At 48.7% G+C, this 16617-nt stretch overlaps 2 protein-coding genes across 4 annotated transcripts in view; one reads left to right on the plus strand and one right to left on the minus strand.

The window, feature by feature from the left end:
* sn (fascin domain-containing protein singed) overlaps positions 1-7557 on the minus strand; it is a 70869-nt gene extending 63312 nt beyond the window's left edge. The window contains exon 1 of the mRNA XM_072290063.1: positions 7473-7557. The gene's annotated coding sequence lies outside the window, so the exon portion shown is untranslated. The remainder of the gene's footprint in view (positions 1-7472) is intronic.
* Positions 7558-15271: 7714 nt separating this feature from the next.
* Positions 15272-16617, plus strand: part of LOC126525479 (ras-related protein Rab-37-like) — a 160802-nt gene continuing 159456 nt past the window's right edge. The window contains exon 1 of one of the 3 annotated variants that reach the window (XM_072290067.1): positions 15272-16470. In XM_072290067.1, coding sequence (XP_072146168.1) covers positions 15988-16470 — 483 coding nt within the window. In that variant the 5' untranslated portion in view covers positions 15272-15987. The remainder of the gene's footprint in view (positions 16471-16617) is intronic. The other 2 variants (XM_072290066.1, XM_072290064.1) reach the window with 2 other exon arrangements.

Raw genomic sequence — 16617 nt, forward strand, 5'->3', positions numbered from 1 at the left:
GCTCCGCGGACCTTATCAAGAAAGCTAACTCGCTGTCAGCATCTCCGCCGACTGACCGTTCTTTTTCTATTTTTGGTGCTCCTGTAGTATACGCTACACAACAGTGAGCACGCGCTGCCCGACAGCACTCCGGTGGTGATGATTACGCATGGTCATTCTCGCAATACGGCTGTAATGCAAGCGCTTTACGTAATTGTAATGCAGCTAGAATGATGCAATTATACTCGATCGTCGTAGCGCTGCCGCGGAGGGCTCAGAAACGACCTGTCGAAGGTGCCACACGCGAGCACGCGTCATCGCCGCGGGATGCTATGCCATCGTTTCGAGGGTCTCCCGTCGAATATTTCCGTTTCGTCTTTCGAGTACGACTAACCAGCACTGTTGCAGCAAGAAAAAAAAAAAAAAAAAAAAAACAAGGAAGAAAACCGTGCTGGCAAGCTTTTTCATTGTGCTGGGGGACCAGATAGGCGAACAGTGCCCGCTGAAGGGTGCACACTAACATGCGCAAATAAGTGAGAATCGGCGCATGAGACGAGCCTAGACATGAATAAGAAAAAAAAAACCGGACATGCCGGCCCAAGTATGACTAATCTCGGAAAGAAGAAAAATCAAGATTGGGGCGACATGGAAGGTCGGCCAAGCACGGCGTGACAAGCACTGGGTCGCCAAGGAACGCGACAGAAGCAAGAAGAAGCCACGAAGTTGGGAGAGGAAAGAAACAAGAAAAGCGTGTACACGAAGCGGCGGGAAGCGAAAGTCACGCACACGCGCGCCAGCAGCCACAGGCCGGCGCAGCCCGCTTCGGCAGCTGAGATCTCTCTCTCTCCTCCGCAGCAGCAGACGCGCAGCGAGCGATGATAAGAGGCGTGCGAGACGGGACGGCGCGGAACCCGCGGCCTGTGCACGCGGCACGCCATACGAGCAAGACGCATCGAAGCGACGGCCCCTTGCGTGGTAACCAAATCAAAGTTTCCCCGTAAGCTGCCGCTACCATTCGAGGAACGCCATGGAACGGCTTCCGCCGGTTAGACTGATTGCGTAACAACGTGGTAGTGTCCACACAACCTCCTCTTCGATCGCAGTTTGCCTTTGCTGCACATTTAGCGCATACTCGCTGGTGCCTGGCTAGCACGCCTAGCGGGCGACAAACCGAGGGCCCACGCCAAACAATGGGGAAGTAGGCAAAGAAAGCTTAGATCTTAAAAAAAAAAAAAGAAAAAGACGCTTATGTACGAGTAAATACGTCGGTTTGTCCGGTTCGTGTCAGTGGAGTGATTTTACTCTTCCAGAGGCGTCGCCTTGCCCTCACGATGCCCCTGCTTGCTGCGCGGTTCGCGTTCGCCGGCGCTGAACCATAGAGAAAGAAATTGCTGAACTGCGAGCCAAATTCGCAAAGGTGCTTCGGATGGCGCCACCCAGCGCTGGAGCCGCTTCGAATCGATTCATCGCGCACTCGGCAACAGAGCTGGGGCGCACTGCCGGGAGGCGCCCCGCTGCCGAACCTGCGCCCGCGTGACGGGTGTACCACGTCGCCGTGGGACTCGTGTTCCACAAACGTGGCGTTTTTAACGCGATATCGTCAAGGGCCCCGCGTCGCAAGAACATCGGGCGTCGCGCGTCCAGCGTCGACGGTGTTCTCGCGAAAAATTCCGAACCACGTATACCCAACCACTATTGCATCGCCAAAGTTGTTGAGACCTTGTCTTTCGTTCTTTACAGAGTTATTCTTCAGGATTTTGAGAACGACAGCCCACAAACAAATATCATGGGAAAAAAAAAGAAAGATAAACACGGGCAGCGCATACCTCTTATGTTAGATCTCAGATTTAAACATTAAAAGTGCGAAACAATAACAGGATATCGGCCCAAGCAAGAGCAAGCGTTTCTACCAGAAAGCTCGCCTTCGTGCATAGCGTTCGCCGCCAGCGTTTACCGGTAAACGTTACGGTTACATAAGCTGCTGTTGTCGGCAAGCGTGAAAAGCAGCAGGGGTCTTTGAATGCTACTGCGTTCCACTCGTTAAAGGCGAAGCTTAAGCGTCCTCCATTTTGTTTTCTTTCTTTATACGCGTCCGACGCCGTCGTTACTCGAAGCCTCGCACCCAGACCGGCCACGTGCGAAAAAGCGTCGGCATCCCGTAAAATAGAAAAAAGTGCTTCTTAAAAAGCATACGGGTCGACAGAAGCCGTATCATGTGGTCCGAATTAATTTCGGCCATTCGAGATTCTTTGCCGTGCATAGATAAAACAGCACACGAAACGAAGACAGACAGATAAAGGAAAAGCAACATGTGCTGTATTCGTTTCCTGCAAGTTTTACCGTCAGTAGTCACGTTGAACAATCTAGCACAGAGTGGCGCGCTTGTGCAAACCTACGTAGTTCCTTTTCTTTTTTCTATGTCATCGTTATAAGCCCGGGAATCGAACTCACGACCTCTTGCTCGGCACCAGAACGCAGTCGCAGAACCACAGCGGCAGGTAAGGGGGGTGAAAAAAAAAAAGAAGTCAGCAAATTTGTAGCTGATTTCTACGATTGCAACTGTCATTGATGCGACGGGACAAATAAAGTCATTCCTTTATACAATATTTCTATTAAAAAAGTAAACTAACCTGCGTCACTCAGTTCTATGATTGTATTACATCTTATATAATTATACCGAACTGTGCATACGTTGTGCTACTTAACATTGTGCTGTGTTCTTCACCATTTCACAATCGACGTTTTACTTCTGCGATGTTCCTATTTCGTATGTATTTTCTCAACCCATATTCGATTTCGTACTGGCGTTACACAATTGCGCATTTTCTTTTTTCTTTCCTTTTACTAACGTAAATAATATCGACGTCTTTGTAATCTTCCGTGATATTTTTTGTTAATCTTGAAATCAGATAGCCCCCTGGGGTATTTAAATACCCAATGTTCACAGTCATCCACGTCATCGTGCCTGCTTTGTGGCAACCTCGTGACGAAGCCGAGCGATCCGTCGGTTAACGCTCGGCGCCCCGTCGTCGTTCTGCGAATCGATTCGCTCGCTCGGTCGAGCATTGATTTCGCCGAAGCGCCGTGAAACTCTGGCGAGAGTTGCCTTTGGACGCGTGCACTGCGGGTAGCGCACGACAGGGGAACCGCCCACTCGCCGACATTTGCATATCGCTTGGGCGCGGGACCAAAACAGGAAATCGCGAGCGCCACGGGCACTCGGTTATGCGGCCTCCGCCGGCGGCGGCAACGGTTTCGTAAGTGACGTCACCCAGCCACAAGTGGTGCACATTCGTGATCACCGAAGTGTAGGCCGACCGAGCTCGCGTTCAAGCACGTGACCGCCGGATCTGCCGGCTAGAAAAAACGAGAACTCCTCTTCAGTCACGGTGCCCAGATTTCTGCAGGCGAATGATTTTTTTTCTCGAATTCCTTCCAGTTGTGGCACGGAAAAAAGAAAAAGAACGAGGAAACACAGAAACTGAGCAGCGGGTCAACTGGTATCCCGCTGCTTACATCCGATGTTACTCCGGTTCACTTCAGACTGCAAGGTGATTATTGCTGCAAACGACCCTTTCCCAAAGGCAAGGCCACGTGTGACGGGACGGTCAACGTGCCGCATTCCGTCGGCAATGGTGAGGCATAGTATCCCTTCGTTTTTCGTTGTGCCTGCAATAAAGAAATAAACTTGTACACGTGCTTTGGGCCGGTGATCCAAACCTTATTGCAAAAAAAAAAAGAAGAAAGCGACGCTACTGGCTGTATCTTAAGTCGAAATTTAACTATACCCTGTAGTTACGAGAACTAACTAGAGCACGCAGAAATTATCTTTCTACCATCTTCGATTTCTTTCGAGATAGCCTGCAGCACCTTGGAATAAAATTATGCGACTTTGGCGCCTTTACTAATAGTGCACCGTAATTCGCGATCGAAAGCGATAACGTAATAATAAATTCAGCTTAACGTACCAGTATTAACAGCGTAGCAGTTGTGTGCACAGAAGTTACTTCAAGCGCGAATTACGGCGAACAGCTATAGGTGCGCGTTCAAAAGCACAGCTTGCTCGTTAAGTGCGAAACGAAGGCACACCGGGCCCTCCTGGACACAGTTGGCGCCCTGTCAAGTGCGCTGTCGTTGGCCAATCAGCGATACTAATCACCGCGCCTTCTCCGTCACACGCTTACTCGCCCATATAAGGCACTTTTGTGCTTCTTGAGGACGACGGGCTTGTGTGAGCGTCTGACTATAGTGCAATTACTATTAAACCACAGGCGTCAGCCAACTCACGGCTAATTTCCTTCTTTCTCTCTCCCTGTCATCTGTCTTCCCCTTTCCCATACCCCCGATGTAGGGTAGCCAACTGGACGTTACTCCGGTTAACCTTCCTGCCTCCTGCTTTTCTCTTTCCTTCCTTCTTTACTCGTCTGCACACTTCGCGCGCGTCGAAGCTTGCGTCTGCTACAGCATGCGTCAGTTTTGTCACTTGTCAAAGGCAGCGGTGTTCGAGGGAAAGTCTCCAATTCAAGGAACACGATGGGCCGACATATGTCTAACACTGATGCGGGCGTCTCCAAAAAAATCATAACCAGAGCATGACATTGTCTCTTCGTGTGATTTGACAGCACCTTAAAGCCTGAACTGGTGTTCATTGTAGGGTAGTAAATCAGTAAATGAATATCTTATCGCAATATCGCCAGAACAGGTGGCGATTCCTAGTGAACGTCAATACTGTGAAGCGACCTTGGTGCAGCAACCGATATTTCAATGAAAACGCGCTTTCTGAGTGTATGGTTACATCTGTTTCGATAAACTGGAAGCTTGGACGAGTTGTTTATTCAATTTCGACAAGTCTGCACAGCGCACAAGACGAGGACAGAAGGACGCAACACAGGCGCCGACTTCATCTAGTTAACTCAGCGCCTGTGTTGTGTCCTTAACTTTGTCCTCGTTTTTTGAGCTGTGCGGACATGTCGATGCATATGTTTTAATGAAAACTGACTCATTAAAGACAAGCTGTGGTAGATATCGCAATTCTGCCCCATCATATATGAGAGAGAGAAAGCAAGGACACGAAAGGCAGGGAGGTCAACCAGAAGAGCACCCGGTTTGCTAACCTACACTGGGTGGGGGAAAATGGGAACAGAAAGAGGAAAAAAGGGAGAGAGTAAGCACTGAGTGCGTGTGGAAGGGACACTATAAACGGTCTCTTAAGCAGGTGCACTTCAAGTATTGTACTAGTGCACGAATTGCTTTTCGTGCCAGTTACGGGTGTGGCCGCGGTCCGAGTATTTTTGACTCGGTGAACGGTCTCGAGTCCAGTCGGTGTAAAGTTGCCCGCCGAGAGGGGCGTCGTACATCGTAGCGAGGGCAGGTACACAATAGGTGCTCGATGGTTTCCTCGCGCCCACAGGAGTCGCACATCGAGATCTCGGCCATTCCCAAACGATAGGAGTACGCGTTCGTCAACGCCACGCCCAGCCACAAGCGGCACAGCAAGGTTGTTTCGCCGCGGGAAATGCTTGCAAGGCAATTTGGAAGGTGTAGGCTAATTTACTAAATGTTACTAATTATCTTTATAATTAAACACTAATGCACAAGTCCGACTTTCGGTATTGAAGCTGAGCAGGAATTAAGTAATAATTGAGCATAAATGCAGCGACGACAGCTTCGAGAGACACGCGTCATCGAATATGTGGCAAAATACACTGGCATACCATTCACCACTTATAGGCACCGCGGAAAATATTTTAGGTTATGTAGAAAATATATCGAAAACAATTTGACTTACCTTCTAAATTTCCGGTTAACATGCGAAAATGCACTAGTTCGTAGTCGGACTTTGTAATGTTTCCCGTTTTGCGAGGAATCTAAGTACGTTACGACATATAGTGGTTATTATGCGTATAGGAAAAACAATCAACAGTAGGTGTGCTTCTGTGCGAGTAAATGCGGTAGGCGAAACTGGGTCTCGATCACGTGTACAGACAGCCACGTACAGCGGTAAATATGGAATTGCACACCATCGCGTTTGGCAGATTGTATTACGTCTACTATCCGCTGCACTACGTGTTCAATCGCGAGATAAGAACACAGGTCTGAACAATCACTTTAGTCGAAACAAACTCGTATCTCTCTACACGGCAATCAGGCACTATTAAGAAGGCTGCCTTAAAAGTTACCAAAAATAATCAATATCGCAAAATAAAAGTGCTTGAGCGAGTTGATTAAGGAATAAAAAAAAAAAAAGAAAAACAATATCTACAATCAGCAGCCTTGGTCACCTCGATCTTGAACAGAGTAACTGTGCGCACGAAGATAAATATGAACAGTGCGCGAAACAATACGTAATTAGAGGCAATTATGGGATTGCATCACCGTCCGTTCAGTGACCTCCGGCCGAATGACGCGAACAGCGAGGGAACACATCAACGTTCGCTCGCTGATGTGCCTATATATATATATATATATATATATATATATATATATATATATATATATATATATATATATATAATGTGCTTCTAAACGGCCAGGAATCGAACCTGCGGCCTCGTGCTCAAGCTGCGAAAGCAGGGTGTATGACGTGCATGATAATGATGTATGATGTGTATGATGTGCCTATAATCAGTGATGAATGGCGCACGGGACAATTCCAACACATCTTGTAACGACCGCCAACAAGAGCACTTTGCAGCCAAGTGTAGCACATTCCAGTCGTGTATTGATTACACAACGACGCGATTTTAAAGAAAACATACGCGTAGAGGCTCCATGGCGTTATTTCAGTTGAAGTGACACGTCCGAGGCAGCACGCCACATTCGCGGCACATCGCACTCTTGATAAGCAGAACCGGAAACGTTCGCAGCCCTGCTAGCGCGGACTGCTTCTTAGATGCTGACGCTCGAAGAGCGGCCTGCGTTAGGAGATCCTGAGCTTTATAAGTATTATAAGCCAGAACAGCACTGACGGGTGAAACTAAGAGTCCGGCATGGGCGCCGATCACGATTCACTGTTTCCACAACCAACCAAACGACGACTCGGCTTTTCCTCCGGACAAGATTATCAGACGCTCCCCCGCGTCCCGTCAAGGCGGCGCAGCTTTTGTTTGACAGCTGCATGCGTGCACGCGCCACGACGGGTGAATGGAAAGGAGAAAAGTGAGAGGAGAGTACGGTAAATGAGAGCTTGCCTATCCTCCACGCCCTGTGCCTCAGTTAAAAAAAAAAGAGAGACGGTCGGCGGGCCGACAATTAAGACGTTTTTATTTATTTTTTAATGAAAGAGGGCAGCATAGGTGCGATCGTCTCAGATGCCCCCGGGTAGGTGGTTCAAGCTACGGCGACCGGATGGCGACGGTGAGTCAACAGACGCGGCGGCCCCCGACGTGCGACACGGGAGACCCACCCCCGAAAAATGCGGCGGCCAGCAGCGCGATGGCCTCTCACGCCAACCAGCCGAACAAAGCCGCCGGCGCTGCTGCAAGTGCACTCACCTTTGCGTAGCAGGCTCCTTCCAGCCGAGCTCGAACCTTTCGTGTCCCGCGGTCTTGGCACCGGTCGAGGCAGGCCGCGCACACTGGGCACACTGCGCTTCTTGTTGCACTGTCGCCCGAGGATTTGTCAACGACGACGAGAGCGAAGACCCAGCGGAACGCTCGACAACACAGCGCAGGCCTGACCGCACCGATGCCTGCCGCTCGTCTCGCCGATGATGCCCGCCTCCCCAAACCAGACGACAGGGCCAGCCGCCACACCACCTCCTCTCTCTTTTCCTACTCGCCAGCTCTCTCTCGCATGCTTCTCTTTTCCTCCGCTTAAATCAACGCCTCCTTGCCACGCTCTTATCCCTCTTTCCACACGCGCTCGGAGACAACGGCCGCCCACGCTGAACAGGTCACGTGGTATGTCGCGACCAATCGAGGTTTGGGACTGGCTGTCGTGGCTCAATACGGTTTCGGTTCGGCGTTCCCTTCGAAATTCGCCACAGTGCCAGCCGAAGTTATGGGAGTTAAGTAAGCATAAGTAACCATAATAAGGGCGATCACAATGTTCAGGAACTTGAGATTGCTCGGTGGTCTGAGTTTCCAGAGCGACATAACTGAAGAGCTCCGCAAATATTGAGCAATGCATGACTTTGAAGCCATATATAGAGTTAAAGTGTTCGCCTATTGGTATACTTTTGGGAATTTATGAGATAACTACCAATATACGATGTCAAAGGTCACACGACAATAGAGGACAGAAATTCCTAGCTTACGCCATATTCGCGCGGAAGAATTACACCTTGATTCGATGAAATGGTAACAGCCAAATTGACGCAACAAAGCACAAGTCGGGAGCTGGTATCATTAAAACGCCGCACCGGATTGAGGGACTCAGCCGATAGTGAAACGAAAGCAATGTGAACACATTATATTTCCTCAGCCTTTCCGTAGTAAGAACGCCGGTTTGTTTTGTTTTTATTCTGGGCATTCTCTCCGCTACGGGATGGCCGATCGTGTGGTGGCCGATCAGATGGCTCTGTTATTGTTTAGTTTAGTAATACGGTTCACCTATGCAACACGGTGCCGGCCCCGTTCAGCGCATGCTGGAGACTACTCGCTATGCTAGCGCTAGCTTAGCTGGTGTGACCACATGATCAGTTCACATAGTGCAAAGCGAATCAAACGGACCAGTATGATTGTGCCGCTAGGACTTTAAAGCAGAACAATTGCATTCGCTGTTAAGGCTCACTTTTCACAAATCCAAGCCGTCCAAGCTGCTTAAGCGACATCAGAGCCAGATTAAAAATTCTCGCCCTACACCACCGGGCGCCATCTAGAGGTAACAAAATGAACTCACCAGGCCAAGTTGTGCTCTCTGCTGTGTAGATGTCCCTTCTCTCTCAACGTTGATCTGGACAGCTTTCTAGTTCTAAGAAAACGTCACCATGCTTACGATTAGAAAGAGACTATATTTTTGGTTAAAAGAACTATTGTAAAAGAGCATTTTACTTATTTTTTAAGTAAAGAGATCTGTTCAATTTTTTGCATTTTTGTAATAAACTTACGCAGAACAGCGGCTAACCCTGCGCACGAAGGCGCCTTCAAATTTTCCAGCTATATAAGTACAGAGCAGATGACGCTGTTGGGAATGATGCAGACTTTGTGAACGAGCGTGGCAATGAAGTTCCGTGTTTCACCTGACTCCCCGTTGAACTTTTGCCGCTGCCATTGAACATGTTGCCATATGATATTGCAGTGAATGTGGTGTTCCATACCTGCCACGTCAGTCCTTTGGCTTGCGTCGAGCTGAATCGCCATGCCATATAACAAGCAGGAAAGCGTGTGCAGAAATTGCAGCGAATTCTCTATTGTGGCCCTTGGCCACTACCTACATTAATTAACATTAATGTGTATTAACTATCCCGCTCACTCAGACATCAGAAAAGGCTAGTGTCGCTACAGCTTTTGATATCGCATTACTTCACACTGGCGACCGCTTTTTTTTAGACCCTCTCAGTTGGCTCGGTTATAAACTTATTTTGGTTATCTGATTACAAAGTAACAATCGTGTGCGGCGATTACTAGCGATTGTAGTGCTTATATACGTGACGGTTACTTAAAAAATAATGAAATCATTGCTCATTTTCCTGAGCCACAGCAACGTCAGACACAGCTCTAGCAAGGCTCCCAGTGGAGTTACTCGGGGCTCGTACTGTAACTGTGTCCTTGACAGTGGCTCCCTTCCATTCTCAATAGACTTCACCACAATATTTTGTGTATGCTTCGCCGCATGACAGGGCTGTATTGTGGCGAAGCTGACTTAAAATGCATCATTTGCGAGGCGCGCACTCCGCAACGCAAGTCTCGATTTGAAGCGAACTGAAGTCAGTTAGGCCCACTGTGCTTAGGCCTACACTACCTACAGACAAATGGCTTGGATTTAAATATAACGTCGGCTATACATAGCTACCTAGTGTATAATGAAACTTACGATACGACTATATGCTGCGTGACACTGTTTCTTTTTTCATCGAAGCTGTATATGGCTAGGGTTCCGTGTATTTTTCGTGCGCGTCAACAAAAACTGTCATCATCAATGACTCATACCCCAGCACGCAAGCAAAAAAATGCAGTGGCTTATAGCCCCGTAAGGCAAAGGCTGCAAGCACTCAACAAAGTGAAGCGAACAGTGCTTACATTCTTTCTGATCAGGCGTACAACATAAGGAACAGCATGTCTAAAACTGTCATCATCAATGGCTCATACCCCCTTAAGCAAGCAAAATATGCAATGGCTCATAGCCCCGTAATGTCCATGAGTACAAAATACATTTATCCTCTTGACTCGCACGAGGACAATACCAGCGTCTATGCGGATGGATGTCTGTACCGTACAAAGGAAAACTGGAATTGTGATACCCACTGTACCTATATCTCCAGGCGCACCCAAATCTGACATCGAGAAGTTCATGACCGCGCACTTTGCTTGGGTTAGCCGTGATGGGGACATTTCAAAACCAAGCAAGAAATGGTTCACTCAGTTTGTGTCATAAAAGTTTGCCTTGAAATGCCACACCAATCCAAGTCACTCAACTACTCAACAACGGTCGTGTATAGATTTAATTTTGACCAAGATTCTGTCTAAGGGTGTAACCAAACCAATTAGTGTACATCGCAGTAATCACAAAGCAATGATCACTGCCGTTACCAAATGATAAAAATAAATACACCTACCCTTGTCTAACCCTGTGTCACGTGCTACAGCTTCGCTGGTCATCCACGTTCACAGAGCGGAATGGCTCCTCTGTTTCTTTTTTTTTATTTGTTGCGGTAGCGCCCGGGAAGATTTTAGGGAGATTTATGGCTGTGGCCGTACACAGAGGGGAAAAGAAAGGAGAGGGAGGGAAGAAGGCACTATCAATGCGAGTACGTGTGGCTGTCCATCACATGTCACCCCTAAAATCGGCTATAGAAGACAGTCGACTAAATGAACCGTAGGCCCACGACGCTTTGTGAGCCTGGGACGCGTGGGGCCATGATACTATAGGAGTTGCCGAGCTTACCAACTGATCGGACAGAAATTTGTAGGTGTGCGGTCCGATGGCCGGACGATAAGTTCGCTAAGCCACATACCGCAATTTCTACATGAGGAGAGTACACATTTGTTCCACAGGACAAACTGGGGAAAAATAGAAGAGGGGGGGGAGTGAAGGGATTCGATTTTCTGTGTTCTTTCCAGCCGAACTCCGTCTCCGCAGCTTGTACCACAAAGCACGGAGTTTGTATACACGCCCACACCTTTTCACCCGCGATTGGTCTTTTGTGTCGAGGTGCGTGCAGCGACCGTTCGCTGCCCACGGACGGCTTGAATGAGAGAGAGAGAGAGAGAGAGAGAGAGAGAGAGATACTGTTCATCCTCGTTCGGCGACTTGGTGCAACAGGCTGCTGCCGCTGCCATCAAAAGACACGGCTCGTGAAGATCGACATGGTTTGCGCATCTGGGGCCGCGACTATATTGCCAGCTGTGCGGCGCCACAGCCGTAATCACCCGAATATAACGACACCTCGTTTCTTTCGTTACTTCAGGCTCTTCGATAGCTTCGTTTGCATTGAACTCCTTCCGCCGTGACACAACAAAAGCTTTCGATGTATCTCGAAAGCATGGAATGGCAAGCTCACTCTCGCGCCACACGTAAGGAGGCTTGCCTGGAAAGTTGCGCGAGAAGCTGTCGACCAAGATGCCCAACTTATTAGAAAATTTATTTATTAAAAAACCTGCATTCGCTCAAAGAGTATTATAGCGGGTGGGGGGGAGGGGAGGTATACACGTATTTACACATTTGTAGATGTAAAGAGAAAACACAGTGTCACACAAGCGAAACAAAGCTTTATACGCAGATAAACAAAAGACTTGCCCAAAATAGGCTTGCCTGGCAGGCACCATCCTGCGTGGTGAACACTGTCAATGTCCAAGCATGCACACGTGCCAATATTAAGAATAAACTGGCCGCAGAATATAGTACTATATATTATAAGAACAGCATATTCTGCCATGCGCCAGAAGCCCATACGTTCCTGTGCTTCATGCGTGGCTTCCGTCTATTTATTATTATACGTAACGTTGCTCATTATATGTAGCTGTTTATCAAGGTATTCTTTGTTTCTCTCATTTTTTTTTTATCCCATAACTTTTTTCGTCGTATCTGTTTTACATTTGTGTCCTTTTTGTTTCTCTCTGCCCCAGCATCCAAGTCTCAATGCTGTTCCTGGGAACGTTAAATAAATTGTTGATGATTGATTGATTAATTGATAATAACTAAATCATGTTAAACATAAACGAATGCCACACTCAGAGAAAAGAAAATGGAAGAAGATATATAGAGAAAGAAAGATTAAAGCAAACCACAACACATTACATCACAGGCAGAGTACGAGCATCACAGACGAGAGTCTAGTCCCGTGGTCACGACCTCTCGCAAACCAAAAATCCTGTAATAACCATACGTCGTTTTCTCATTATTCTTTCTTTTTTCTTTTTTTCACACACAGATGGGAATTTGCGGCGGCTTTATTCCCCAAGCGTGCTCAGTATGAAATTACACGGTTTGTTTCAGCCGCGGCACGTCTTGCGCTCCGTGTGTGCTGTTGGTTACGACTGACTAGCCTGATTGGCCCATGCGTTAAAGCGAAGCTTTCTTAGCGGACGCTCCCGGACTTTGCTGACCGTCCATGGCTGTTGCTGCTGCCCTCTTGCCGCGCGCGTCACGTGAGCACAAGGACACGCGCGCGCAAGTTTTCATATGGCCACACACGTTGAAATGAAGCCGGCGAACAGCAGTAAAGCTTACCACATGCCCTTCGTGTCGTACTTCTCTCTGCGTGCACCTCTCGTCGCCATCCTAATTCCCACGACAAAAACACGGTACATTGCCTTCGTCCTCCTTAATTGTGACAGTCGCAGTCGAAGTCTGTGCATTCGCATGAATTGTTGTTTACATGTTGCCATCAGTAGCGTAGCCAGGGAGTGGGCCGGAGGCTGACCGGGCTCTAGCCCCCCTCCCCCCTCCCCCACCGCCCCCGAAACTATTTCAGTCAGCGCCATACCCCCTTATGCCTGGCACGTCGCCTACAAACAAAGGCACATATCATTCGAACGCCCACCCCTGACAAGTACAAGATGGTACAGGCGCCTTCAGGCAGACCAAGGGCCTGCTCAAGGTAATAGTTGTATTATTATGCACCAAGCGTGGGAGACTTAACAGAGAATAATGGCACCTTAGCAGCCACCCCCCCCCCCCCACAAAGAAATAAAAATAAATAAAACAAAGAAAATTCTGGCTATGCGCCTGGTTGGCATGACTTGTTAACGGTGCAATCCATAAACACAAACATTGCATGCCATTAAAGGTGCATGAGATTACACTTTGCGTACGGTGACAATAAAAACACTTTTTGCGCATTGCATCGAGATTTATACCATTTAATTAACGGCTTTACGACAGCTGCGCTTCACACTGGTTCTGCATATTGTGGGGTTCTCCTCCCGTACTCTTGGGACAAAGGAACGACAACACAGTAGTGCAAACAATCACAAGGACATTTATTGCACCTTTCATAGATCAATGCCTGCTAGCCGAGTTGCTATCCACAAAAGATGCCGATGGGCGCGCGACAAATATAGAAGTCCGACTCACCGCGACCGGATAGCGAGCGAATATGTTCGCCCCATGCTGGATCCCAACGCCTGGTCGTTCGCGTGTACGGTCACGCGAATGGTGGCGCGTTCAAAGGCGGCCACGCGAGACGTTCTCGCAGAAGCATGGATCGGCGCCCGCACGTGACGTCCGCGCAGCTCGACGATCTCGAACCAAAGAGGAGCGCCTTGTCTTTCGGCGCCCAAGTAAGCCCGCCTGTCGGCGGCATTAGCAGCGCAACACTCGCGCCATCTCTCGTACTGCGCCTCAACCACTCCGACCGCCGCGGGCGCCAGGCCACGCGAGCCGTGTGGAAAAACAACATATCAGGGGACGCGTGAGAGTCGCGCATCCCCACAATATATATATGATGTTCTTCCCCCACCCCCCCTTTTTTTTGAAGCACTATTTCAGTTTTCATGAGCATAAGTGAGCCACAGTACACCGTACTGACATTGTTTCGAACGTGTGCTTGAAGAGAAGCTGATAGCTTCTAGTTAGTCAGGATTTATCGTGGCGTGCTCACCCCCCCCCCCCCCCCAAAATAAAGAAGAGAAAAAAAACAGCGGCAGCTGTCAAAGGAGGTTTGTGTTTGAACTATATATACCGCGTCATATGATTATGTTTTCTCGTATATTCGAATTAGAATCCGATGCTATCATGTCTGCAGGTTATGTGTTACTTTACGAATTTTCTGACACATTTTACTCTGACACAATTACTTCAATAACGCACATGCACCAGGCAGAGCGCCGACAAGAATGAAGATGATGGAACTCAAACCTCGAATGGATGGAGAAGGGCTTTGTCTTTCAGTTCCCGCGTAACAGAATTATATTTCCTCGAATGTTCGTACATTACAATCCGAATCTATCACGTCTGCAGCTTGTGTGTAGGTCGTACTTTGCGCATTTCTTGACGCAATTAATTTTTACACATTGATTTAGTTCAATAAAGCACTTGCGCTTGGTAGGGGGTTTAGAAGAATGAGGATGTGTGCTGCGCATCCACGGGCACACACGCGCGTGCGCGCGTGACGTATACGTCTCTTGTGGTGGTCGTGGTGCTTGTTGAGTAACGTCGTCGCACGTCCGCACCAGCTTCTCTGTACATCCACTTTCACGGGGTAGAATGAAGGCGGATTTTTTTATTTATATCAGTCACGTTTACGTGATCTATCCTATTGCTGAGTTTTCAGATTCTGCTGCAGCATTTTCTTTTCTTTTTTCTTGAGTGCGCGTCTTGTGCAGTGCTGCGTAAATAACTGCGGGCATTAGCGACCTATAGTCGTCGGGTGCAGGCACATATATTTCGTTCATACGCAAAGAAAAAGAAATCAGGGAGGAAGCGCATCTTTAAAGAGAGGCGATGGGATTCCTCGTGGACGGTCGCGTCCATGTTCTCATCGATGGCTGGTTGTTCTGCATTGGCTATTTCGTGTACAACAATCCGTGTTAGACTGTCGAAAGAGTATGGAGATACCAAATCGGAAGTGGAGCGCTGACAAAGTTGCGCTCAACAAGAGCCTACGGACTGTCTGGTCCGACACCTTTAGGAGTTGCACTGGGAAAAGGAAACAACTCCATTATGGTTGATTGATCGACCGATCGTCAGTCGATCGATTGATCGACAGACTGAATTGCTGAATGATCGATCGCTCGATCCACCGACCGACCGACTGTCTTACTGAGCGAGTGAGTGAGCGAGCGAGAGAGCGAGTGACCGACCTACCTACTGACGGAACGACTGACTGAATGCCTAAGTTGGCTGGATAAGACGAAATTTTCGCAGAGTAGCTGGCCTTCAAGGAATTTCTTGATGGGAGAAAACTAAAGCGAAAGACTGACATGGAGGGAAGGAACGTGTGCCATGCTTTAGTGTGAACGCGCGGTGTGTATGCCTACCTTTCAGGGCATACAACGCCTTTTGTTCTGACCGGTGAACATACGTGCGCGTAAAAACGGTGAGCACACAAGGCACAATGTTTTTTTTTTCTTTTTGCATTTGTTGTTTTTTGTGTTTACTTTTTCAACTATATGTGATTACTGAACCCGTAATTTATATCTATTTTGGGCTCGCCTGAGTGCTGTCACCACAAGCTGTTATAGTGTGCAGAAAATCGCGCAGCGTTGTTTGAATCCCATTTGCTGATTTCTGCCGTTAGCAACAGATGGATCCAAAGAAGCTGTGCGGACAAAGACGGAATCACTAGCTATCAGGCACATGGTACCGACCAAGACGTGAAATCCTGCAAGATTATTCGTGCCGCATGCCTCTTTTATTCTGGAAGAAGCGGTACATACGAAATCGCTGCTACTGCTTCCACTTTGAATGCCAATGACACGACAAATACCTCGACCTTCGCAGAAGATTGCGATACTTGTGTTCGCCCGCATTGTGGTCCCAGACGCACGAACAGCAGACGACGCAGTTGTTTTCATAGCCGCAGCCGGAGCCGGATTGAAGGCCGCATCGATCCGCACATCAGGACACTGCGAGATGGGCCGTGGGAGTGAAGGGGAACGGGGAGCGGCGAAGGGGTGCTTGGCTGGCGACGAGCAGGGTATAAGGGCCGTGCCGGCCTGCGTCGGTCGACGGAGGGCGCGCACTACGGGGCCTCCGAGAACAGCCGCGGTCGAAGAGAGAAAGAAGAAGAAAAAAAAAAGAGACCCCGTCTCGGCAAAGATGGCCGCCGCCTCCGTCTCCGATGGCGGCGCGGGATTGCGGGTTGTCGGCAACGGTCAGGACAAGCAGACCCGTGGGTCGGCGGGATACTTGCTGGAAGACCCCGATGCAGACGACATCATACACAAGGTAGGCCGAGTGCGTAGCAGACAACACGGATGGTCGCATCAGTGAAAGCATCCGTGCCGCATGTCTGACGTTTGCAGGTGCGGTTCGTTCACCCCATGTCTGGTTTCTGGGTTACTGGGCTGTCGGCGTGTTAACGCGTCTCGCGGT

Source organism: Dermacentor andersoni, chromosome 8, assembly GCF_023375885.2.
Source record: "Dermacentor andersoni chromosome 8, qqDerAnde1_hic_scaffold, whole genome shotgun sequence".
Classification (NCBI taxonomy): Eukaryota; Metazoa; Arthropoda; class Arachnida; order Ixodida; family Ixodidae; genus Dermacentor; species Dermacentor andersoni.